We start from the raw sequence: 27051 nt of genomic DNA, 5'->3' as shown, positions 1-27051 counted from the left end.
TTCATAGCTGTAGCGTCCAAGATATGAATAAATAGCATATATTAGAAGAATATTCCGCTGACTGGTGCCTGACTCCCAATTAGAAATTTTTTGGTTCCTCCCAAAGATCCTTTGGTGGGATCTCTATCTATAATCTGCCTACTTGTGACAACTGCTGATGGAAACCTGTGAGATTAGGTGAACTAACATTCAACATACAAGCACTCTGAGTTGATACAGGTAAAGGGAGAAAGCGAGGACCCTTGACCCTGTGCATTCACAAGAAAAAGGGCTGGCCTTTCCGGTATCACTGTTAATATATATTCCTGCCAGCAGTTTCATGGTTATCTTTTCGTCAAGAAACATTTTTATGGATGCTTTTGTGCACTGAACAATCACAAAATATTTCCATTTAATTTACTGAAATCAGGTAATTTTTGCTGGATGCATTAGAGCAAAAATCAGCGATTAAGAAGAATGGCAAATATCATATGTATTTTTTGCTTTTCCTTTATTATTAAATTAAGATTTCCTTTTAGACTCTACCACCTCTGTATGTCCTATTCATTGTTTTTCCTGTGTAAAGTCTGCATCCTTAGTTTCATATTAACCATGTCAGAAAAACCAGTATTGCTGCTGTTTTATTAAGGTTTTTAAGAAAGCTGTGATAAATTCTTCTAAATACAAACATTTTGGATATATCTGACAGAGAATATTGACTCAAGCTTTACCGGCTATTGGTGTTAAACTGTGTGTAATACTGGCCAGAAGGAAAATTTGAATACACATCTTCATCAAGATACGTTCTCCTGGAAATAAATATAAATAATAATTAATAAACTTTTATTAATAAAAGTTGTCTATTTAAGAGCAGAAAAATGTAGCTATAAGTATATGCTTAATGTATGTCAATTCTTTTGCCAGGATTGTGAATCAGATAATTAATACCCAGAGTAAAATTGCCACTAAAAGCATCAAGAGTATCTTAGAATAACAGGATTTATTATTAAGTCTGACACTTTGTAAACACTTAGCATGTTCAATTTTAACGATTATGGCTAATTAATTAAAGATTATGGCTAATTAATGAATTTAGAAAATAGCAAGTTCTCTGCAAATTCAGTGGGTTGCATATTTGGGATTAAGTGTAAGATCAAACCAGAATAACTCTCTGCCCCCATATCAGGGCCAGGATGTCAGGCCATTGGTCCATCTAGCTCAGAACTGTCTTCACTGATCAGCAGCTCTCCAGCATTTCAGACAGGGGATATACCCCACTATACTTGGAGATGCCAGGGACAGAACCTGGGACCTTCTGCACGCATAGCTGATGTTCCACCACTGAGCTATGGCCCTTCCCCCAGAAGGGAGTGTCTCTAGGTCAGGGGTTTAAACTGGAAATACTGGGCGCTTGCACCTAAAGATCAACAGGCAGAAGGTACTACTACTCTGTTCATCCCATAAAGCCAAACATCAGGCTCTCAGTCTTTATACCGGGCCTGACGAATCCAAAGGCTTTATACTTGTTTGCCAATTACACATTTTTTGTAACCGTGAAGAGGAGTCTGCACATACATAATACATGGCAACTCACCAGACTAAGTTCCAGACTCAGCCTCTGACATTCCTAGTATAGAGTTCAATGTTCCTTACGTTTCTTACCTTGCTTTCTGTTCCTGGGAGAGTTGTGCATTAAGATTATCTAATGCTCTCCGAAGCTCTCGACTCTGACGTTGCTGCTGTCGTTCAAAAAGTAATTCTGCCCTAGCTTCCTGAATGCGCTTTCTGTCCCATTCCGCACTTCTTTGCCTTTTTTCTTCCTCCAACCTCTATGTCCAAAAGGAAATACTTGTTATTTCTTCGTAGTTAACAATTCCCAGTTGTCCCAATCCAATTAGGGCAATCCACATGTTGAAATGGTGCTGTGCATGCCACTTTGGCAGCAGGACTGGCATCATTAAGATGGTGATGTAGAGCAGTTTAGGCCCACAGCCCAGAGCTCTGATCAGTGTCACTGCCAGGCTACTCCATCAGTTCCCACTGTGGACAAGCAGTCTATCACCCACCCAATAATGGTAGCAGCACTAATCTCAGCTCCAAGCCATATGCTTGAATGTTCTGGTCCCTTCATCTTAATTCTGCTGGATCTGTCGTAAGTTGGGGCTGGAGCCAGGGGCAGTGACAGAAATTAAGGTATATTCGCTGTATATGTTCCCTCTTCCTATATGTATCAATGCCTGAACACCTCTATGCACTTATATATTCATACCATTTATTACTGATATTGCTATGATAATGTCTCTAATATGCTTTTGCACTGCTATGTACCTATCACAATTATTGCTATATTATTGTACTCACCTTTAGAATTGTATCTTTAAAACGTATAAGAATTGCTCCTGGACCTGAACAGAGTCCAGGAGTGTTTACAATTCTCTCCGTCTTATTTGTAAAACAAAGCGCAGTGTCTGTTACATAGCTTGTATGCGCTCAAGAATCAGCTGGTTGCACAAGGCCATTGATAACAGAGTGGTCTATGTTAGGATAACATGTAGTGGGTGAGGAGTCTGAATGAATCTTTCTTCTAAGTTTTTGGGCAAGATTGGCAGGAGGCTTGGAAGCACTGGAGGTTATAAAGAACACGATAATTTGGACCTCAAACATAAACAAATGTTACAATTCTAAGTGCCTTTTCCCCTGTATTGTGCTATTAAAATCTATGTAGCTATTTATAAATAATATAGTTCCATTTCCTGTTCTGATCCTACCTCTTCAAAATGTCCTAAAAGTATAATTATGAGATCTGACAGTTATCTCTTCAATGTTTGCCCTCACCTGTAACTAAAACCCCTCTATCAGTGAGCATTCCCTCTATAAACATGCAGCATGTCTGCTCCTTGATAATTATAGCAGAAATAATTAAGTACATTAGGGTGTATATATTTTGTCTCCATATACTATCTGGCAAATATTTTATGTAAAGCTGATGAGTGTTGGTTGCATGGATTTCTCTGTATGTATTTCAATATTCTGGATTCTTTGCAACTGTGCTTTTATGCCAGAGATGGGCAGCCTGCAGTCCCCAGCCTAATTATATGCAGCCTTCATTCATGGATCTCTGAAGGAGGAAGGTGATTTTCTACAATTCATATTGGAGACTTCCTCGCCATATTTCACATTTTTCTGGAGTCTTCCCCAACCCTCCAGAGCAAATTTTGGGGGCAGGGGAATCTGCAAGGAGAAGAGGCACTTGGTGAAAATTACTTCCCCTCCTTCTGGTTCACTATGGTGTTTCCACTGTATCAAAAACCTTTCCACAATTGGATTCCATCTTCTATTCAGAATTTCAGAGTAGCTCATTTTAAGCAATATAACTTTTGTTGATCATTCATATTTATTTGTATGTTGTATATTTTAGATAACATTCCCTTGTTTCTAGTCATTTCCCCCCCAAATTCCATGTCTTCTCTCAATTCACTCTCCATACACCTATTTTGTCCCCAATTACTCAGCTGAAAACATTGAAAAACAGACCATATATTATACCTTTTCTTTATCAAATTCTGATATAAAAAAGGATTGTTCTGAAATAAATAATCTAACTGTGATATCCCGCCTCTAGGATGTGGTGAGGGTGTTTGAGGGTGTTTGAGGGTGTTGAAGAAGCTGAGAGCAATGCTGTCAGGAGACTAGACCAAGAGACTAGACTCCTAGCAGGGACACCCAAGGCGGAATGGTCAAAGCTGAAACACCAGACTAAGATGCATCCAAACTCAGAGCAAGGCAATGGTAAACCACCTCTGAGTACCTCTTACAACAAAAACCCTATGAACAGAGTATCCAAAATGCAACATGAGATAGTGCTGGTAGATAAGGCCCCCAGGTCAGCAGGCACTCACCGAGCTACTGGGGAAGAACAAAGGACAAGTACGAGTAACGCTGTGACTAATGACACAGCTGGGTCAAAGCTGAAGGGAAGCCCAGAGGCTGATATGCACAGATGTGAAAGGAGAGTCCGGAGTTGTACAACACACACAATAGGAACATGAAATGTGAGAAGCATGAACCAGGGAAAGTTAGAAATTGTCAAGCAAGAAATGGAACGCATCAACATTAAAATACTTGGTGTGAGTGAATTAAAATGGACGGGAATGGGACATTTTCAATCAGGAAACTACAAAATATTTTATGCAGGGAATGATAAATTAAGAAGAAAATGAAATGGAGAGATTCTATGCCTTGCAGGAGCTGCAGGAGGAGGCTTTTTTCTCCCTGTACCTACATATACAGTTCAACCTTTTGCCTCAATTTGACACCAATGGGAGGGAAATTAATTACTCCATCTTTAGGGCTCACATAGTTCTTGGTGCTTTTTGGGAACATGTTGGGAGAACAAGGGGCTTGGGGTCCAAGACATATCCCTTGCTCTCACAAAGACACACTGGTTGACCATTGCCAATTTCTTGAAATTTCCACAGGTGTACCAGGGGCTTCCATGGGGACTCTGCTAGCAGTGCAAGAGTTACACACTTTCCAAAGGTCCTTCAGCCAGGCTCTGACCAGCTACAGCATTGCAGCCTGAACTGTAGTGAGAAAATGAAACATAAACTTGTTTTTCAGACTGTTAAGAGAATACTGAAGTCAGGCTGATGTAGATAAGCTGTATAATTATATAGTAGCTTTTATAATTATATAGGAATGCAGTTAGATACTACAAAGGACCAGTAATGATTGTCTAAGTTATGAAATTATATTTTCTTAAAATGTTGATAATGGTTAAAAAACATTGGCAGTTATCCTGTGCATTCCCAAAATACTTGTGGGGTCATGGTGGCAATTATGTTAAGTGAAAATTAGTCCTTTCTTACATGGGGTTCTAGAAGACTGATAAAAAACAATTAAGTATTTGGGTGGTTTTATAAAAATCCTATGATTGAACAGCATTAATAAGATTCTGCTATTTCACAGTGGCAATATACAAAAGTGAATACCAGCTTTTCCAGAACTTGTTGCATCTGAATGTCACGTATTTCTTTCAGTTGATCTTGGCTCATTCCTTTCCATCGATCTGTTATCACTCGACCTGGAAAAGAGCTGACAGCTTGCTGGGGGTTTTCAGAGAGCAGGTCTCCTCTAAGCAGATTTGAAATCTCAGCTACATTATCTTCTTCTTCTTGCCGCTTTTCTAGTCGTCTTCTTTCTGCAGTTTCAGCAGCCTTAAAAAAAAGATGACAGTGATGTAGGCAAAACTCCATTAGTTATTCCAACAGATTTACCATGATAAAGTGTATGCAGTTCTTAATGAGTACAGCGACTATACTGTAACTCTTCCTCTTAAGCACACTGGGGATTCAAGGTAGAAAGACAAATAAGGAGAAGCTAAAAATGCAAATACTTAGCAACTAGACTAGACTAAATGAGCTGAAGAAAAGGGAGCCAATGTAGAGCAGAGAAGCATGAGATGAACAGATGGGCATTGTCAGTCTTCGCAAAATGAACTCAAGCCCATCAGTTTAATGTAGTTTTTGAGGCCATCCTGCTGCTGACTGGTGTTGTCCAACTCTGGAAAAAATATTTTTGCTGTTTTATTGACTTTAGTTAACTGCATTTTTGTTGCTTACTGTTAACTGCTTTGTAAATTCAGTGTGAAAAGTGGTATACAAATATAGCAATAAATAAACAATAGAAGGAAGGAGCTGGATGGGAAAGTGGCAAGTCAAAATGTAGGTTAAAAATAAGAGAGCTCCATGAAGTCTTAAGAGTAAAACGCTAAAAAAGTAAATCCTGTCAAATTTGACCCTAACTGAAAAATGGCTAGAGTTAGCAGTAGCCTAACAAAAGGAGTAACGGGAAGAATCAAAAGTCACCCACAAGTTAAAAACAAGTTAGGAAAGAATCAAAACGAAATGAAAACGAAGGCAGAAGTAAGATACAGGAGGACTAATTAAAAATTCAAGAGAAACTCAAGTTAAACAATTAAAACTGCTCATAATTAATTAAACCCCACTTTATTTTGGAGGAACTTCCTAAGTTGAGCCAGAATAAACTAATATTTAAAGATCAAAAGGTCAAGCCAAATATCAAATATCACTGTAGTTGGTTCTCTCTCTTACGAGAATCATTAAACAGAAAACACAAGCCAATTCTTAAGTCATGCAGGAGTCAATTGGAATGGGAGTTTTCCCACAGGCATGAGGATTTGGTCCCCAACTCTTAAAAGTGTTCTTGAGTTTTATTCCAGGAACAAAAGGTTGGCCATTTTCAAGAAAAAATGGGAAAACACCATGATTTGTATGTTTGAAGGAAGTATTTTTTGAGTGAAGTAACTATTTATTTATTTATTTGATTTATATCCCGCCCTTTCTCCAAGTAGGAGCCCAGGGCGGCAAACAAAAGCACTAAAAACACTTTAAAACATCATAAAAACATACTTTAAAATATATTAAAACACAACAACCATTAAAAACATATTAAAACAAAACATCTTTATTTTTTTTAAAAAAGCTTTAAAAATGTTAAAAATAAGGTTTAAAAATATATTTAAAAGCAATTCCAACACAGATGCAGACTGGGATAAAGTCTCTGCTTAAAAGGCTAGTTGAAAGAGGAAGGTCTTCAGTAGGCACTGAAAAGATAAGAGATGGCGCCTGTCTAATATTTAAGGGGAGGGAATTCTAAAGGGTAGTGCCATACAGTAAAGGTCCATTTCCTATGTTGTGCAGAACAGACCTCCTGATAAGATGGTATATGCAGGAGGCCCTCACTTGCAGAGCACAGTGATCGACTGGGTATATAAGGGGTAAGACGGTCTTTCAGGTATCCTGGTCCCAAGCTGTACAGGTCTTTGTACACCAAAACTAGAACCTTGAACTTAGCCCAGTAGCTAATAGGTAGCCAGTGCAATTCTTTCAGTAGTGGAGCGACATGTTGGTGATAACCTGCTCATGTGAGCAGTCTCGCTGCTGCATTTTGCACCAGCTGCAACTTCTGGACCAACCTCAAGGGTAAATGCATATAGAGCTCATTATAGTAATCCAACCTGGAGGTTACCACTGCATGGACAACAGTGGTCAGGCTATCCCTGTCCAGAAATGGCCACAGCTGTCTTACCATCCAAAGCTGATGAAAGGTATCCTAGCCACTGAGGTCACCTGGGCCTCCAGCAACAAAGATAGATTCAGGAACACCCTCAGACTACGGACCGGCTCCTTCAGAGGGAGTACAACCCCATCCAAAGCAGGCAACTGACCAATTACCTGAACTCAGGAACCACCAACCCACAGCGTCTCTGTCTTGCTAGGATTCAGACTCAGTTTATTGGCCCTCAACCAGCCCACCACAGAGTCTAGGCACTAGTCCAGGGCTTGCACGGCCTCTCCCGATTCAGATGTTACAGAGACATAGAGCTTGGTAACAGCAAACTGCTGACACCTTGCCCGAAATCTCCTGATGACTGCCCCCAAGGGCTTCATATCAATGTTAAATAGCATCGGGGACAAGATGGTACCCCGTGGCACCCCACAGCACAACTGCCAGGGGGCCAAAATACAATCGCCAAATCCTATTCTCTGGAAATGACCCTGGAGATAGGATCAGAACCACTATAAAACAGAGCTTCCAATACCCATCTCACCAAGTCGGCCCAAAAGGATACCATGGTCAATGGTATCAAAAGCTGCCGAGAGATCAAGTAAGAACAACAGGGTAGCACTCCTCCTGTCCTTCTCCCAATGAAGGTCATCTATCAGGGCGACTAAGGCCTATTCAGTCCCATAACCAGGCCTGAACCCAGACTGGAATGGGTTAAAATAATCTGTTTCATTCAAGAGTACTTGCAATTGCTGCGCCATAGCCCTCTCAATCACCTTCCCCAAGAAGGTGGTATTTGCAACCAGGCAGTAGTTGTCGCAAACCAATGGGTCCAGGGTGGGCTTTTTCAGGAGTGGTTGAATCACTGCCTCTTTCAGGGTGTCTGGAACCACTCTGTGCATTGACCACACCCTAGATCCACTCGGTCAAACCCTCTCGGCAAGCTTTAATAAGCCAAGTGCAAGCATCAAGAGGACACGTTGCTGGTATAAAATTATGCATGGCATTGAGAAAGTGGATAGAGAAAAGTTCTTCTCCCTCTCTCATAATACTAGAACTCGTGGACATTCAAAGAAGCTGAATGTTGGAAGATTCAGGACAGACAAAAGGAAGTACTTCTTTACTCAGCGCATAGTTAAAACTATGGAATTTGCCCCCACAAGACGCAGTAATGGCCACCAGCTTGGATGGCTTTAAAAGAAGATTAGACAAATTCATGGAGGACAGGGCTATCAATGGCTACTAGCCATGATGGCTGTGCTCTGCCACCCTAGTCAGAGGCAGCATGCTTCTGAAAACCAGTTGCCGGAAGCCTCAGGAGGGGAGAGTGTTCTTGCACTCGGGTCTTGCTTGCGGCCTTCCCCCAGGCACCTGGTTGGCCACTGTGAGAACAGGATGTTGGACTAGATGGGCCACTGGCCTGATCCAGCAGGCTCTTCTTATGTTCTTATGGCTGCATCATCACAAGCACCTTGTCCATGTCATCAGGCTGCATCAACTGAAACCGTTCCCAAGAAGTTGCAGCAGACGTTGCACTGGACACCTCACTGGGGACTACAGTAGATGTGGATGAGGCATCAAGATTACTACGAAGGCGAGCAACTTTACCCTCAAAGTGTCTTGCAAACAATTCACATTAGGTCTTTGAAGTGTCTAAAACTCAATTTCCTGGCGTTGTTATCAGCAGACCCCTGACAGTATGGAAAGACTCCACTGGACAGCTACTTGAAGATGCGATGGTGGCAGAGAAGTGGGCCTTCTTCACCGACCTCACCGCTGCACAGAAGGCACAGTTATGATGTTTTACTCATGCTCGATCAGCCTCACAGCACATCTTTCGCCACTTGCGCTCTAGCTGTTGTCCAGCCTGTTTCATTGCCCTTAGCTCAGCAGTATACTAGGGTGTAAACTGGAGAGGACACTTGGGGGCAACCATGTCTGGAGCCCAACATGCCTTGATGTTCCACTGTGTGACAACTAATTAATAATGAGCACATCTAAAGCTCAGCATGACATACAAAATGATCCCAGCCCTCCCCCCAAGACAGAGCAGGAGCATGACCAAATCTGTGGCTAAGGCCATTTGTGAACCCTATCTGTCTAGATGACCAGGTCACAAACCACAAAGGATGCAGGATGCCTGCCTGAAAGCTACATTCTCAGATCTGGAAGCAAGCATTCCTAATACCAGATGTTTGACAGCTAATTGTAGTTACTTAATTGGTACTTTTTTATTGCTTCATGTTTCCAAGACTGAATCTTGATAATTAAAATAGGTTTCAAGGCTCAGTCCTAGTGAGCCCCATCTCAAATCTTAACAAATAGGAATAAAAATAGCAAAGTTGTGTGTCTGCTGCTTTGAATACACTTTAGTCATCACGTATGTATCTGGGTCATCCTCCAAGCAGCTTTGAGCCACATAAAATAGATTTATCCTATCATCACAATAAATCTGTAAGAGTGGGTTAGGCTGTGGCTTGCTAAAATCTACCCAGTGAAGATACAAAGTTGGGTTCTCTAGGTCGATGTTTAACTCTTGATCCACTAGATTACATGGACTCATGTGAGAATTGCAAGTTATCACATGACATGACTAAAGTAAAGTGCAAATTGACTCTTACTTCCATTTGGTTTAAATAAAATAGAAACAGTTTAGCAGTTCTATTTCTTAGCAGAGTATATATTTCACAAAAGTGGAATGAGAATTAACCCTCCCCTCATACAGACTAGCTGAATAAAAGAACAACAGAGACAGTCTTCTTTGGTAAAAAGTATTAAGAATGTTTACTCACAACCTTTCATATGTTCAGGAAAACATAGGCTCTAGCTTGGAGAGAAAAGACAGACGTAGGTAGTAGGTTTAGTCTATGATTGGGATCATCTGGGAGAGAAGCCTGTGGATGTTTTTCTCTCCTGTGGCTTAATGGAGAATTAGGCTAATAAGAGAACAACATCTTTTAACAAAGAAGAGGAAGGGAAGAAGGGAATTAACACCTATAAGTAGGAAGTTACATCATAGTAAACAAGCACAGAGGTGCCCCAAATTCTGGCTAGAAGGGACGTCTCCCTATTAAAGGCATGCAAGCTTGCTTATCCCAACAACTTCTAGGTACAAATAAACTAATTAGAGATTAGAATGCAAAAATCCTTAAAACTCATGATTCCCTGGTGATATATAGATAAATATGTTGGGGTAAAAAGATTTTTATCCCAGTCTGTATCTGTATTGGATCGGAATTGTTTTTATCTAAGTTTTTATTGTTAAATTGCTTTGGGATATTTTATGGGGAGATTAAAAAATGAAATAAAGTACACAGAGGACATCTAAAATCTATTCTGAACACTATTCTGAAATCTTTTTTTCAGTATCTGATTTGTCATTTTGTATTAAACTGAACTTGGAAAACAACAGTTCATCTAATTTTTTCGTTTTTAAAACAGATTTACCAGAGCTTTATTAAATTCGTTAGTAGTGACACAAATGGCTCGTCTTGCTTCTTCATCTATTCTTTGAAGGTTCATAGCTTTTTGATCAAGTTCCAGTCTGTGTTTGTCATGGAGATCATCTAAATTAGTGAAACAGAATTGGTTATGTGTACAAATGTACATCAATATCACTTAGGAGGAAAAAAACATAATTTATTACATTGCCCCATTTTGACACTTCTGCCTGCTCCTCAGACTCGCATTTAAAGGTTCAACTTATACCTCTCCGTTCTTGATTCATTTACCCTGTTCTCCCAACCAACCAGTAACGTCTCTCATCCCTAGACCTGGCTTACTCCCTCCATTTGAAATGCATCACATGAATCTCACAGTGTAATCCTATGAATGTCTACTCAGAAGTAAGTCCCACTGATTTCTTACACCCAGCTATAAAGGTAAAGGACTGCCGCCTAAATGCGACTGGAGAACAAAAGTGTTGATTGATCACCCTTGAGAGAGAAGATGGATATTTTGCAAAAGAAGGTAAGGCTATTTGAATACTATGCTAGTTGTTTTAATCTTATTTGCTACTTAGGAAGGGCTACATTTTCCCCAAGATGTCAAACTTGTGCCTAGTCTTCATTGCTTCAGACTGCAGGTGGGGGCTCACAGAACTAAATTCTCTTCTAAACAAACAAACCCCTCCAAAACCAGCATGTCAGGGGGAAGTGTTCTGGATAATGACATGTGGGAATACTTTTGCATGGTCACACGTTCAGGAACAACTGTTTGGTCAGCTATCCAATGTATAACTTTCAAAACAAATTCACAATTCTAGGTTTACTTATTACCTGCAATTTTTTTATCTGCTAGTGCATTCTGCCAGTCATTTTGTTGTTGCAAAATCCATTCTCTTGTCTGCTCCTTCTGGAATTTCCACCTATTCTCACTGTTTAAATCTTCTCCCATGAACTTCTGCAAGCCAGATACAGTACATCGCGGGTCACTGTCTGCGAGACGAGCAGGAATATCTTTCTTTAGAGCTTGCGGGTCAGACAAGTCAAATTCACGCCGTGTTTCTGGCTGCTGATAATTTTGGTGAAATTCATTGATAGCTTTGTTTAGAATTTTAGTGTCTCTTTTCTGTCGTTCATCAAGCATGCAGAGGATCTTGTCATTTTGTTTCAGTTCCGCAGCTAGATTTAAAAAAAGTATCATTCAAAACCCAGAAGAACCATATAATCTTTTAAACCATTGATCAATAAAAAAATTAAAAACTTAAACAGTTGGTTAGGATCCAAAGACATACAGTACATGTGCACATTAGGGAGGTGAGATGACCTGCCTCACGCAGCAAATTTCAGACTGCAGATTGTCAAATATTCAGGGCTGTCAATTATAAATTATTTATTATATTTTGACCACTATGAAGGAACAGAGAGGTGCTTTTTGGCACCAAATGTCTTCTCTGTCAAGTCTGTATGTGGAGCATGGCTTCCACTAATTTCTTCTTCCAGCTACAGTTCTTCACACTCCTGTCATAGGCTGCTCTGAGAATCCCGATTTTGGGGGTCTTCTTTTTGCAGTAATAAATGTATACACTGGAGTTCAAAAGTGGACCTCAAAATCCTCAAAATTTTTGTAAATTGTATTGCTTTTATTGTATTTTTATATTGTATTTTTATACCTATGTTTATTTTTCTTTGTAAGCCGCCTTGAGGGCCTTTGGCTGAAAGGCGGGGTATAAATAAAATTTAATAATAATAATAATAATTTGAGTCGCCGATATAATCATTTGGATCCCCTCTATTTTTAAAATGCTAAATAAACATTTTTACTGAACCAAACATGTGTTGGCACAGTAATACAGCCATACCCCACTTTAACGTTCACAATGGGACCGGAGAGTATACTTTAAGCGAAGATAGCGAGGCAACGTTAAGTGAAGCGACGTTAAGCGGGGTATGCCTGTATACATTTGTTTGAGTGACACAGAATAGAGACAGCATGGAAAGATAGACGAGTAAGGCTACAATCCTAACGATGTCTATTCCAGTAAGTGGAATTAGGACTGCAACGTAAGTAAAAGAGCTACAGAGAAACAAGCTAGTTAGAGTATTTCTCATTACTTCACTTCATCGGTGTTCTGACCTTGACTTCAAGGACCAATTGCACAAGTGATTACAGCCAGTTGTAATAAGTTTTAAAAACTTAACGAATTTACCTCATTAGGCACAATCTTGTGTACAGTTATATTTGCTTAATTCTCATTGATATCAGAAGGGAGAGATGGGTTCCAAGTACATGCTGTTTGCTTTTGGGGAACTGGTGCTATTTTAGAAGACTAACACTGGGTGCTTGCCTGCATCTCTTTACATTTGCAATTAAAAGACACTACAAAAACACCTTGAGTTTTCAGTACTCTCTTTACAAGGAAACAGATCCTGTAAATGCTGCCTGTCAGTCATATGTGGGCTTATTTATGTGAACAAAACAATGTAATAGCATTTCTTCTTGGTAAGAAATCTACCCGGTTCTTTCCTTCTTGGAAAAAATCATGACTTGAAAGTAGACCAATGGCAAGATATGTTAAGGATGGTATACATTGCTTGGTAGCAGCCATCAGTCCTTACAACAGTTTACTCCTTTACATGTATTGCAAGACTGAGAGGCTACCTGCATGTTATATGCAAGGGTGTATAACAGAGCTCCAATATTTTTTGTTGTTTTTAAAGAAAGCTTTGGATCTTTCCACTCCAAACTGCCCTCCTAGCTCACCCTCTGAGGTTCCAAATGCACATTTGGGTATATAAATACCTAGCCCTCAGGAGTGAGGAGGGGCAGCTATCAGCAGAAAGATAACAGGCACAAAAACAGCTAAGTATTCTTCCTAAAGCTGCTTTTTTTTTTTTTTAAACTGCCATGAGGGTTCTGTTACACATATATGTAGGTAACATCTAGTTACACTGGTGCATCATAGGGCATATCTGTACTGCAAATATTGACACAGTATATTCCCAAACAATCACAGAAACTGTAGTTTGGACAGTAGTCTCAGTTAATGCTCATACAATTACTGTTCCCACAATTCGCTGGGAGAATAAATTACTAGGATTAAATTTGTTTAAGTCTGTAGTGCAGAAATACCCTACTGTTGTAACTCCTACTAACTGGAAACTAGTTCTGTCTGGATCTAAACAGGAGTACTGCTCCCACTTAGCTGGGATTAAGTCCCACTGAATTTATAGTACAGTAGGGCCCCGCTTATACGGCGGGTTAGGGACCAGGCCCCTGCCGTAAAGCAGAAATCACTGTGAAGCGGAACCCATTGACTTTAATGGGTTGCACCGCGCAAAAATGCTGCATAATCGGTTTTAAAACGGGGAATTTCTCCTGATTGAAAGCTGCCGTGTCAGCGGAACGCTGTAAAGCGGAACACCTTAAAGCAGGGCCCTACTGTACTTGCTTCTGAATAGACGTGTATAAGCTTGTGCTGTTAAACTTATATCATTTTGACAATTCGTGCATTCCGTCTACACAGCAGCAAGTTAATAGAAAATGCAGTGTTATTTAAGAAAATGGTGAGACACAACAATTTTTGATAGCTGTTGGCAAATAACTGTATTAAAACTATTTATTTTATACATATACCAATTGAGTCATCATATGCCCTCTGAGTTGCTTCTTGAATTTTTCTATCTTTGATTTGGGTGTCCAAAGCTTCCCTGTCAACCTGTAGTTAAAACAAACATAAAACTGGTTCAAATGTGTAAGTTTGTACAAATATTTTAAAGAACTTACTGCTAAAACTACATAGGGCTGACTTCAGCATAACATCTGCTGTTCCACGTATAGTGCTTAGAAATGATACGGTGAACAGATTATCCAGGTAACTGTTCCAAGCCTTTTTTTTTTTGTCCTAAATATGGGATGTCATTATAGGTCCTATTAGGAATGGGCAAGAATGATTAAGTTCGCATTTCAAGCCAAATCTATCAAATTCACATTTTCCGAAGTAATACGAGAACCGAAACATAGCCATTCTTTGACATTTGCACTTATTCGAAGTTAGCCAACCAAGCAGTGCTTACAGAAATGCACATTTAGGGGAATGTGTACATGAAGATAAATATATGACTGAAAGCAGCATACAAAAATGCATTATGTGACAAAAATGGCTTGCAAAAATGTGTACAATAGTCAAACCTGGCTACAAAAATGTGTTTATTAGGAGAAATTTGCACTTAAATGCTGGAGAACTTTCATGAGGATTTTATTTTTAAAAAAATAGCAAATTGCGGCAAAAGTGTAGGGAACTGAATTTAAGATTGGAAAAATGAGAAATAGAGAATCAAAATTGACAGATGGTTCCATCCCTAGGTCCTATACAGGAGTAAAACTGATATCAATTTGCTCTGTGAGTCCAAGACACTATATTGAAACTGAGGGCTCATGTTAATCTCTAGATTATCTGTCCAACATATTCACTTTAAACACACTATCTAGACAAGAAAGGACAGAGATATGGACATTTCCAGTGAGAGGCAACACAATACAGTAGATAAGTTAGAATGGGATGAGGGAGATCTGCATTCAAATCCTTACTGAGTGGCTTGGGTTCACACTTAGATGACAATTGTGTTCACTGTAGGATCACTGGTGTTACACTTCTGTTTTGTATAGCAAACACACAGTATATGAATTCCTGTCCTCAAACAGGTATATACATGCTTCTGGGAGTCTCTGCCCAATCATGGCTCCCAAGTATCTAAACATGACTCTCAACGGATATTTAAGTGCATATATCTATCACTTACTCTTGACATATTTGCAGTGGGAAACATCACTGTAATCAAAGCAATCACAACTGATGCATAAAAGATGACACTGTCCTTAACAACGAAGTTCACTGAGCGGGCCATTGTCTAATCACCACTCTCAGGTAATGACCAAAGTTGTTTTCTAATTAAATGTCATTAGTGCATTTTTTGGTTTCTGCTAGTAGTATGGTATCGTCTGCATGTCTTAAATTATTGATATTTCTCCCTCCAATTTTCACACCTCCATCTTGGTCCAATCCCGCTTTCCATATGATATGTTCTGCATATAGATTAAACAAATGGTGATAAAATACACCCGTCTCACACCCTTTCCTATTGGGAACCAATTGGTTTCTCCATATTCTGTCCTTACAGTAGCCTCTTGTCCAGAGTATAGGTTGCGTATAAGAACTATTACATACTGTGACACCCCCATTTCTTTTAAAGCATTCCATTGTTTTTCATGATCAACACAATCAAAGGCTTTGCTGTAATCTATAAAGCACAGGGTGATTTTCTTCTGAAATTCCTTGGTCCTTTCCATTATCCAACATATGTTTGTGATATGATCTCTGGTGCCTGTTCCCTTTCTGAATCCAGCTTGGACATCTGGCATTTCTTGCTCCATATATGGTAAGAGCCTTTGTTGTAGAATCTTGAGCATTACTTTACTTGCATGGGATGTTAAGGCAATAGTTTGATAATTACTGCATTCCCTGGGATCTCCTTTCTTTGGAACTGGGATGTATATTGAATGCTTCCAGTCTGTGGGCCATTGTTTAGTTTTCCATATTTGTTGACAATTTTTTGTCAAAATTTGGACAGATTCAGTCTCAGTAGCTTGTATCAACTCTATTGGTATGCCATCTGTTCTTGGTGATTTGTTTCTTCCAAGTATTTTAAGAGCAGCTTTCATCTCACATTCTAAAATTTCTGGTTGTTCGTCATACGGTTCCTCCGTGAATGAATCTGTTATCGTTGCATCTCTTTTACAGAGTTCTTCAGTGTATTGCTTCCATTTTCCTTCCAGTAATGGTTTGAATTGAATGCTGATGAGTTAAAAAGGAAAGCACAAAAGCAGGACTACAGCTGAACATCAAAAAGACTAAAATAATGACAACAGAAGAGTTATGTAACTTTAAAGTTGACAATGGGGACATTGAACTTGTCAAGGATTATCAATACCTTGGCACACTCATTAACCAAAATGGAGACAATAGTCAAGAAATCAGAAGAAGGCTAGGACTGGGGAGGGCAGCTATGAGAGAACTAGAAAAAGTCCTTAGAAGCAAAGAAGTATCATTGAACACTAAAGTCAGGATCATTCAGACCATGGTATTCCTGATCTCTATGTATGGATGTGAAAGTTGAAAAAAACGGGTAAGAGAAAAATCAGCTCATTTGAAATGTGGTGTTGGAGGAGAGCTTTGCGCATGGACTGCAAAAAAGACAAATAATTGGGTATTAGAACAAATTAAACCAGAACTATCACTAGAAGCTAAAATGATGAAACTGAGGTTATCTTACTTTGGACACATAATGAGAAGACATGATTCATTAGAAAAGTCAATAATGCTGGAAAAATAGAAGGCAGTAGAAAAAGAGGAAAGCCAAACAAGAAATAGATTGATTCCATAAAGGAAGCCACAGACCTGAACTTACAAGATCTGAACAGGGTGGTTCATGACAGATGCTATTGGAGGTTGCTGATTCATAGGGTCGCTATAAGTCATGATCGACTTGAAGGCACATAACAACAACAGTGCATTTTTAGATAATATACATGAACAGTAATTAACCAGAATAAAAGTAAAAATAAAACAAGGAGAGGTAAAAAACAAACTGAATATTAGAGTTGGTACTAGGATTTTGACCATTTCAGAGAGAAAATATCCTAACAATTCAAGGGACGTCTATTGTTTTTATTTATCTTTAACGGGGTTCTCCAAACCTTTCTTAGGGTTGAAGCATGAAATTTCCAAAAACAGTTGTGAGCTATATAAAAATGTTCTATTCTGCTCATTTGGAATAGTTGCACCGCTTATTTAACAACTGCATTAATCACATTACCAGAAAAAAATCCTTAATAAAATCAATTTTATTGTTCCAATTTCAGAAATGCATATAATAATAATAATAATAATAATAATATTTTATTTATTGGTCGCCTATCTGTCCAGGTTAGTGGACACTCTAGGCGACTTACAATAACAAAAAGCTATACATAATATACATATACAAAATATGTGATATTTAAATCAATACTTGGGTTTAGAGGTCCTTTAACAAAGGGTTGTCCCTCTCAGGAGTGACTCTGCCCACAGTGCCAGAATGATTATTATCCCCATATGCTAAACGGCTCTCTTACCCCAATGGTCCTAACTCTGGTATCAAACAACCGGCTTTGCCTTTGCAGTTCCCTAAAACGCCTCCGCTGGAGAGCAGCCGCCTCGGCGTGATCTTGATGATGGTCCAATTTATGCATGGCAAGAGATTGGGAAGAAGCAAGCAAAAGGAATTGCAAATGGTAAATTAATTATCCCCGCTTATAACATACATAATCGGAACGGACAGCCAGAAAGGAGACAAAAGCCTCCGCCAGACAAACTACGCTTCTCTCATCAGGCTCTTTATGTTACGAACGATGTCAACAAATACCAGGTTGCCAAGAGACGCAAGCCCCGCCCCCTCCCCAGTCGGTTTTCTCCCGCTTTGCCAGCCTTTTCTCTCTCCTTGTTCCGTCCCCGTCTCTTTTTCTCTCACAGCTAACCATAGAGATGGGAACAAGCTAGGACCATACTCTTATGAACACAAGCCGTCGTCTTCCTTATTGGTAATTCTGGTCTAAATTTGAGTGGGGTTTTCCGCTTTTTACCTGGGAAAAAAATCACAGAAGTATTTCACCATAGACATGCCACGGCTAGAGCGTCGCTACTCGCCCCCGCCGTGAGATAATTACAGCCAATGCGTGGGGTCGATCATGCTTCCCATTTTTGCCGAACGTTCAAGCTGTGCATCATTTTTGTTTTCGTTTATGATGTTGGGGCTACATGTACAGGGCTTTGTCTAACGGAGTTGGAGGAATTTGAAATGCGACCACATTAAGACCTAGCAATAACCAACGTCCCTCGTGCCATCTGGATGAAGTGGCTGCCACAGCGCAGTTCTACAGGCTCCGGTTGTAGGATTGCAGCCTGAACGTCTAGGCTCTGTTCTATCAGTTAACCTGAGTTAGTTCCACCGAAATCAGTGTGATTTGCTTTTGATTACCATGCACAGGGTTGCGCTGCTAATCTGTTAAATAAAATAATTTGTAGTGCACTCGTCTACTAAGAAATAAGTTTCACTGAGCTGAATGGAAATTACTCATAGGAAATAAGTTTAGGATCAAAGCCTTGGATGCAAATAGGGAGAAGGGTCCTCTGCCTTTATTAGCTGTACCGAAGAGGGTGTTTCGGCAGGTGCGCCGGTACTTTGCATCTGATCGTCCTACGCGCAGGACTACGCTGTTAAGGCTACAATACTAATTACGCTTTACTCGGAAGTAAATACCACTTAATTCCGTAGGGTGGGGATAGAAAAAAACAGAACCGTTCCCAATAAATTTAGTTAGAACTGGGCTTTATGTGTTCAGTATCTTCTAACAGCTGTTCGAAAGAGGGAACTTTAGCAGGTGCCAAAATTCCGTCGTCTGCCCACTTAATGGAACTGAATTGCTGACATGGACATTTGCTCTCAAAATGGACGCTATTAAACAATTCCATTTTGACTAGTAAAGCTCGGTACTCCAACTAAGTTCATCCCTCCCCCGAATAAGCGCGCCAAACTTCGTGCGCTGCCTTTAATCACCCACCTCATTTCGGGCTCTTGCGAGAACTCCTTTAATCTCGCGCGAGGAAATCGAATTGGTGGCCTTTGGCGTGCAGGGTTAGCGCTTGCCGTGCTTCGGTGTACGGCATATATGCAGTATATATAAGAATCAGTATAAAGGTCCTGTCAGATTTTTTAAAATTTAAAAATGTACATTACTTTTTGTTCCTTGACATATTAATATTCGATTTTGTCGTAATTTAAGTAGTATCTAGTTTCTTTAAATGTCACTTTTAACATATTAGCGCCACCTGGATTTTGTATTTTGTTATATCTATTTATTTGCAAAAAAAAAAGGAGGGAGGAATAAGGCCTTTTTCTCTCAGACAGAATGTATGTCGATCAGAATTAAAAGCATAGGAAAAAGAAATATTGTAAAAATATTATTTGTCACTTATTTTATTAACTACTTTGGCAATATAAATATAGTTCAATATTATATTTAAAAAATGTTATTTACCAATATATTAATTACCTTGGCTCTGATATTAACTCCATTTACCTGGGAGTCTTACTGAATCAAAAGGGCTACTGTGTAGGTTAGGATTGCACTAGAGTTTTGAAAGGAGACAAAAATTCGTAGAGAGTATATGTAGCTATCATAGAATCGCTGTGTTCGGATGAGGCAGTTTTCCTTTCAATGCAGGGGCAAGTCAATGGGAGAAGACAGTTGCCTTCATGCCCTATTTATGAGCACACTAGTCATCTCCGTCTGGCTGCAGTTGTAAATGGGATGCTGGACTTGCATGGAACAATTTGATCCAGTAATGTTCTTATGTGGCTGTTACGTGGAGGGTCTTTGGATTCTGTAGTTGGCCACGAGGCCACATTCACACTGTACATTTATTCCAATATTATTATTCTTTAAACAGTCATGGTTTTCCCCAAAGAATTCTGGGAAGTGTAGCTTGTGAAGGGTGCTTGATAGTTGTTAGGAAAGCCATACAGTAGGGCCCCGCTTTACGGCGCTTTGCTTTACAGCGATTCGCTAATACAGCTGTCTCAATTAGATGCAATTAGACTAAAGTCCCACTCATACAGTGCTTGTTCTGCTTTTACGTTGGTTTTGGGGCATTGTGCGCCATTCTATTCACTGGGTTCTGCTTTACAGCGGTTTTTGCTTTATAGCGGGGGTCCGGAGTGTAACCCTCCTTATGAGTGGGGCCCTACTGTAATCCCCTTACAGACTTGCAATTCCCAGAGTTCACTGGAAAGAAGGACTGACTGTTAAATCACTTAGGGAATTGTAGCTCTGTGAGGAGAACAGGGCTCTCCTAGGGACTCTCGGCTTCCTTTGCAAACTACACTTCCCAGGATTCTTTGGGGAAAACCATGACTTTAAAGTGGAATAATAGTGGAATAAATGTACAGTGTGAATGTGGCCTTATAGTGGAATCCTAAGTATGTTTGTTCAGAAATATATCCTATTGAATTCAGGGGGGCTTATTCCCAGGTAAGTGGAGATAGGTTACATCATTAGTAGTTATGGTATTAGAGTATTTTCTGCTGAAAAGCACCAAACAAGATCCATTTCAGCCTATATGGTTGCATTTTTTTCTGATTTTGCTAGTTTGTTGAATGTGTGTTATTTATTGTATGCCACTGAATGGTGAAAGGCGGCTAATAGATGGTTTTAATAAATAAAATAAAACATTTTAAAATCTATTGGGTAGGAAAAGGCAGAACTAAATTCAAGTGTTGCAAAATGTGATTATTACTTAAAATGATTTTAAGCTGCTTCTGAATAATAAGGGGCAATTACCCATAGTTTATCTTTCAAAAATACCCTTTTCTTCCACTCCTTTGTATTAATTATGTAGTTTTCTTTCTTCTCCCTTCCTGTTTTTCCCTGCCATCAACAGATGGGATACTTAAAGCTTTTAATCGTGGAAAATTTCAAATCTTGGCAAGGAAAACAATGCATAGGACCATTCAAGAAATTCACCTGTGTCATTGGTCCTAATGGTTCAGGTAACACTTGGGAACAGTTAACCTTAGGTCTCTGTCCTATTATCTCCACATAATTGCTAAGAGTTTTTCTTTTTCCTGTGTGTTTTCTGTTATTTGATGCACCAAACAAGATCTGGTTGCATTATTACTGGTTTGCTGGTTTGTTGAATGCATTTTATTTATCTTCATGCCACTTTGAGTGCTGAAAGGCAGCTAACAAAAGGTTTTAATAAATAAAATAAAGTTCATTGGTTAGAATTTACCTACCCAGATTGATTAACTTGTACAGATAGCCCCTTGTAAACTAATCTCAATTAACTCACCTCTGAGGAGTTTCATGAAAGTTCCTCAATTTGTGGAACAATTATTTTTGCTAAAACCTGATGAAAATATTGAGCCTTTAAAATTCTTTTGGTGTTTGAAGTAATGCCTTTGAAAACTAGATCCTAACAGCATAATCCTGTACATATTTACTTGGACATAAGTCCTGTTGGGTTCAGCAGAGTTTACCCCAAGTTACGTGGGTATACGATTGTATCCTTAAAGTCGTTATTTATTATTGTTTTAAAACTTTAAAGCCTCTCTCTTAACTTGCAGCTTTAGAATAATGGAATAGTTCTGAGGGGATTTTATGTCAGATTTTTCCATTCTCACCCCTAATATGGTAAAATTCTCTATTTATAATATACCTACTTGATTAGTCTGTGCAATATTTAGTTCAGATCTCAACTAGGCAGGTCTTGACATGTTCCTTGGTACATGGCACAGTGCAGAGCCTATTTTCTTTATTTCATCAGAGCTATAGTACGCTGTTACTTCTCTATGCCAGTTACTTTCTCCCCTCCCTCTTATGTCATGCTTAAATTCTATTTAAGTATATACAAGCTATCTTTGCTACTTAAATTAATATTAAAAATGAAAAGTAAAATATAAACTTGTTCAGTGTTAACTGCTGTGATAATCTTCTGTTATGGGGGAAAGTAGAGTTTAAGGTAGAGTTAATTTACAGTTGAGTAAGTTTATAGGCAGGTTTCATTTCAAAACATTTGAGAAGGACAAGTTTACTTTATCAGGTTATGGAATTAAAAACTTTTGTTTTAAAATATTGGCCAAATGAATTGGTCACCAGGTCTTTAATTGTAACTATTTTTAATTACTTTTTTAAAAGTGTGTGCTTTAGGCAATGTCTTAGAAGAGACAATCCCCGTATCTTACACGTAAGGGAAAGCCTTTTCTGAGACAGGGCCTGCTGTGGCAGGTGTGTATGCATTATAGTAAAATAAAGAAAGCATCATTTGTTTCTTTAGAACTATGATCTTTACTTTTGTGCAGATTTGATTAAAACGAATCGGGTGACTGCCCTATAAATTTCCAAAATAGGATATATATATCGAAATATATCCTATATTGTACTCTTAACGCTACTGATGGGAAAGAGAAGAACCTACAATAATAATGAAACATGCAAGCCCCTCAACTAAAGGACAGGTCTGTCTGTGTAGTGAAGCTGTTTTGCATGGCATTCTTTAAGATTCACCAACTTTTTTTGGAAATTTTGAGGGGAGCAATCACAAAATGGCTGCTATGAGGGATAACACATAATGGTTGCTGTGGAGATGGGGTATAACACAAAATGGCTGCCACATCTAAAAGAGACAGTGCTACATTTTGGAGTGGGCTCCGAAATGATGCTGGCATCCCCCCCATCAGCCATTCCCATCTACGGGAAAAGGTACCTATAGCAGCCACCACTGTGCTTGCGTACAGAGAGAAGACAACGAAAGAGAGGGTCAGTGTCCAATCCTGGCATCTAATGAAATATAGTCATGTTTAAGGAAGAGTGTTTAATGTAGGAGAGCAAGCCAGTGTATGTAGGAACTGAGCAGAAAGAGCAGTCTCTCATATATTGTGGATTTTTGAGTGTAAATATTTGTCAAAGATTTCCATGTCGTAGCAAGTACTGGTGGGCTCACTGGCATGTCACCTCCAGCATCATGGGTGCTGTTGCTTGCACCAGAATGGTGCCTCATATTGTTTGGGAATTGCTGTGTTAGACACAATTTCAGAAACTAACCCCTTATTTGAATAATCTCTGTAAGGGCTAAAAATCTATTATAAAGGGGGGGAAACCCTGAGTTTTATAGATTGTGTGCTACCCACTAGCTAGTGGGTTTTATTCATAAAAGTACAATGCAAAACTGTTTCAACCTATTTCTATTTGTTACTCAAAAGTACATCTTATTTAAGTTTAATATGGCTTAGTCCCAGTGAAATGTGCATGGGATTGTGTGCTAAATTGTGGAGTTATGCTGGCCCTGTTTATAATCTAATGTAAGAATCATGACTGTGGATTCATTAACATATCTGGGAGATAAAACATACTTGTTGTGATACATGGGTCATGATTCTTCATGGTTTGCCTGGTATAAATCAAAATTAGTGAGAAGGTTATCATACCATACAATAGTTTACGCTTTTTTGATATGGTGGTCCATGTTGCACTTAGTATTGTTAATGGTTTTGATATGCACTCAGCTTTCATATCATCATGTGTCCAGGAAGCCTTTGCTGTTGTTTTTCTTTCACTTTAGCTAGGCAAATAAAACAGAAGCAGTCAAATCTGTATTTCCGCTCTTTCAAAAGTTGGATCACCACTACAGAGTGAGCAGTGGATTTTCAAGTTTAGGCAGAGCTAACCTTAGATATTAAAGGAAGAGAATAGAAAGTAATCTGAGAATAATTACATTTCCCTCCTGAATTGTGAGTCTTGAATAGATGATGTCTGCATCCACAAAATCAGCAAATCAGTTGGAGACTATAAGACATACACACTGTCAAGACACTGCCAATGAGTGAGAATATCTTACTTTAGAGAGAATATTTTTAAATTAAGAGTCATTTAGGTCACACGTGAAATTAAATATAGCTACTTGTAATTATCTAATCTGTATTTGAAAAGTGCAACTTTAATTTTTGATACAATTGAAGGGAAATCGAATATAATGGATGCCCTTAGTTTTGTAATGGGTGAAAAGACATCTAATTTAAGAGTGAAGCACATTCAAGAATTGATACATGGAGCACATGTAGGAAAGCCGGTTTCATGTACTGGAAGTGTAAGAATGGTGTATAGCGAGGAAAATGGGGAAGATAAAACATTTTCAAGAATTATTCGAGGTGAGTGGACTTTTTCTAAATATTGTATATGTGATATGTATGGAAAATAGCTTTTAAAAATATGTTTTAGATTGTACATTTGTTTTATTTTGCACAGTGTCAATTTTGTGTAATCTACCTTGTGTACTTTTGTAGAAAGGTGAGCTATAAAGTCATAACTAATAACCATATGCTACTGTCAGATGAGCTTAAGTATGTCATAGAATATCTCAGTTATTAGTTATTATGACTTCTTGGGCCAAATGGGGGAGATCTGTGGTGTTTACAGTAGAAAGCAAACTTATCACAGTGATTAAATCTTGCAAATTTGATGACTTTCCAAATTCTTTGCCAAGTACACCAATATTCTTTAAAAAATATTTTATTATAATGTACAGTATGAAACTTGATATTTACTGTTCATCAGATGTATGTAATTTAGTCTTTTTTCCTTGAGTTATCTCTAGGAGTGCAGCTTTCACCCCTTTAATTTTCTCTTGACCTTAGAGTTAAAAGTTGGAATATTAATCACATGTGCCATACACCAAATAAGTGATTTTATGTCTCATTTCTTTCTCTCTTTTCAATAAATAAAAGAATGCTTTGCTTTAGTGTGGTCTACATTGTTGGTTTACTTACACTCACACCCTCTCTTTCTGTTCAGGCACATGTCCAGGCAGTGTTTATTGCTTGCATGCACACTGTTGAGGCACAGGCAATGCTCATTGCTTGCACACACGCGCACACACACACACACACTGTTGAGGCACATGTCCAGGCAGTGCTCATTGCTTTCAGCAAAAGGTTTCACTCCTCTATAGGAGGCATACTTTAGGTTAGGAGTTGGAACAGACACATGTAACAATATAATGATCGAGAGGCCTGATTTGTAAAATGTAATTATTGGGGGTGGGGAACACTGCAAATAATCTGTCTTTAGAGCTAATGTTTTACCATGAAAATGTATTTGGTATTAATCTCCCAGACACCGGACTATTTCTATGGCTTGAGGACTCATTATCTCTTTCAAAATGAATGAATTGTATATTTTGCATTTCTTCCAAAATTAGGCAATGGATCTGAGTTTCTTGTGAATGATGTTGCTGTTAGCCGATCTATGTATACAAAAGAACTTGAAGAAATCGGCATAATTGCTAGAGCAAGGAATTGCCTGGTTTTTCAGGTAAATGTTTGTGTTTTAATATATTGGGGAACTAGAGCAGTGGTTCCCAATCCTTATGAGTATTGGACCCCCTTTTGTAAGCTCAAATAATTTTGTGACTCCCTCCATGCTAATTGTCATTTTAGTTTGTTAATTGAAAAAAATGGTGCGTCGCAAAATCATATGTCCACATACCCTTTCCATTAAAAGCTCCCTGCAGACACGGAGGTATTGCTTTCTTAATGCAAAGATTCAATCAAATTGGTATCTCCCCCCCCCCGTCTGAAGATGTAGAATCGTGTCTCCCAAAACCAGTGGGTTACAGTGTTGGACTAAGAACCATGTTCAAATCCCCACCCAGCCGTGAAGCCCACTGGGTGACCTTGGACCAAACACAGTCTCTCAGCCTGACCTATCTCACAGGGTCTGTGTAAGGATAAAATGGAAAGGGGGGGAACCATATGGGATGATCATCAGAACTGATGACTTGGTTAGCGTGCACTTGGGAAATGAAAGCGAAGCAGAATATGGATCAGTGCACAAACACACCTGCCCCTCCTGCAAGCGTCTGCAGGCATGCATGTATTTGGGTATGTGGGAGGGGGGAGAAGCCCTCAAGCATGTTGGAGAGAGAGATTGGGGGGTAGAGTATAGGTGGATGAAAGGAGGGACACTGACATACACCCCTGGCCTCAGAAATGGAGGGTGAGCAAATACTGTGCTTTCTCACTGCTTCTTGGCTCTGGGCTGAAGGCAAGATCTGGGCTGCCTCGCAAATAAGAATACTTTGTAAAAGGAGGTGTCAGTAAAACAGGAGCCAAGAAAGGCAGGCAGGCCTGCTGCCAGGAAAGAGGGGGGGAAACAGCCTTTCCTTGCAACCTTGCTTCTTTTTACTTCATGAAAAGTCCTCTCTTCTTGTTCTGAGTAAGGAAGTTGTCAGCAGTGGCAGTGCAAGGAGAAGGGAGTCGGCAATAGAATCCCCTCTTCTTCCTGGTAGGTTCACCCACAGCCTCCTTTGGCATCTGCCACATGTTTTATAGGCAGACATCTGCCCTCAGCACACCTGAAAGATAATCTGCTGTTTCAGCAAAAATCCTCTCCTCTTGTTTGGAGCAAGGGTTAGGTGTCACCTGCAGTGGCAGTGGGGAGCAGACAGCATCCAGGGAGGGAAGGTTTTTTTAAACAAACATTCATTTCTTTACTGTTTGTGGGCCCCCCAATTATTTTGTGGGGGGGCCCCAGGGGTCATAGCCCCCAGGTTGGGAACAACTGAACTAGAGCATACCATGACTTGGAAGAATCTGGGGAGTAAAATGGCCATACAGTGACATCCTGTGTCCTAAAGCACCACACTGGTCAATGAATTGAAGCAGGTACTGTATCAGTCTTGTATTTTAGCACTTGTACAGTAGCCATACAAGGAATTGTATGTAGATGACTAAACAGGCTAATTGTCCTCCTCTGCACCCAACATAGAAACCAAACTCGTGGTCAGAGCAGGGAAGCCCCCTCATCCATGCTCAGCATAGAAATATAGTAAGCTGCTGTCAGCCCCCAGCAAGCAAATAAACATTTTTATAGGCTAGTAACTTTTGTGGC

The 27051-nt window shown here is 39.3% G+C and overlaps 2 protein-coding genes across 18 annotated transcripts in view; one reads left to right on the top strand and one right to left on the bottom strand.

Annotated features, from left to right (window-relative positions):
• Window positions 1–488: 488 nt before the first annotated feature.
• RIBC2 (RIB43A domain with coiled-coils 2) lies at window positions 489–18127 on the bottom strand. The gene is made up of 8 exons (XM_061582437.1): window positions 18085–18127; window positions 17683–17774; window positions 14146–14227; window positions 11346–11690; window positions 10516–10634; window positions 4971–5195; window positions 1642–1808; window positions 489–788 (listed from the first exon to the last, which is right to left on the bottom strand). Exons 1-8 carry the CDS (start codon window positions 18110–18112, stop codon window positions 707–709), a joined length of 1140 nt encoding a protein of 379 aa, XP_061438421.1. The 5' UTR covers window positions 18113–18127; the 3' UTR covers window positions 489–706.
• Window positions 18011–27051, top strand: part of SMC1B (structural maintenance of chromosomes 1B) — a 123883-nt gene continuing 114842 nt past the window's right edge. For 10 of the 17 annotated variants that reach the window (XR_009757608.1, XR_009757609.1, XM_061582429.1 and 7 more), the window contains exons 1-4: window positions 19131–19304; window positions 21047–21182; window positions 24123–24311; window positions 25361–25473. Coding sequence is in view for 15 of the 17 variants with exons in the window: in XM_061582429.1 (XP_061438413.1) it covers window positions 21047–21182; window positions 24123–24311; window positions 25361–25473 (438 nt within the window). In the remaining 2 variants the exon portion in view is untranslated. The other 7 variants (XM_061582415.1, XM_061582418.1, XM_061582420.1 and 4 more) reach the window with 7 other exon arrangements.

Source organism: Rhineura floridana, chromosome 8 (assembly GCF_030035675.1).
Source record: "Rhineura floridana isolate rRhiFlo1 chromosome 8, rRhiFlo1.hap2, whole genome shotgun sequence".
NCBI lineage: Eukaryota > Metazoa > Chordata > Lepidosauria > Squamata > Rhineuridae > Rhineura > Rhineura floridana.
Note: the sequence above shows the minus strand (reverse complement) of the source record. Positions and strands in the feature narration are given on the sequence as shown.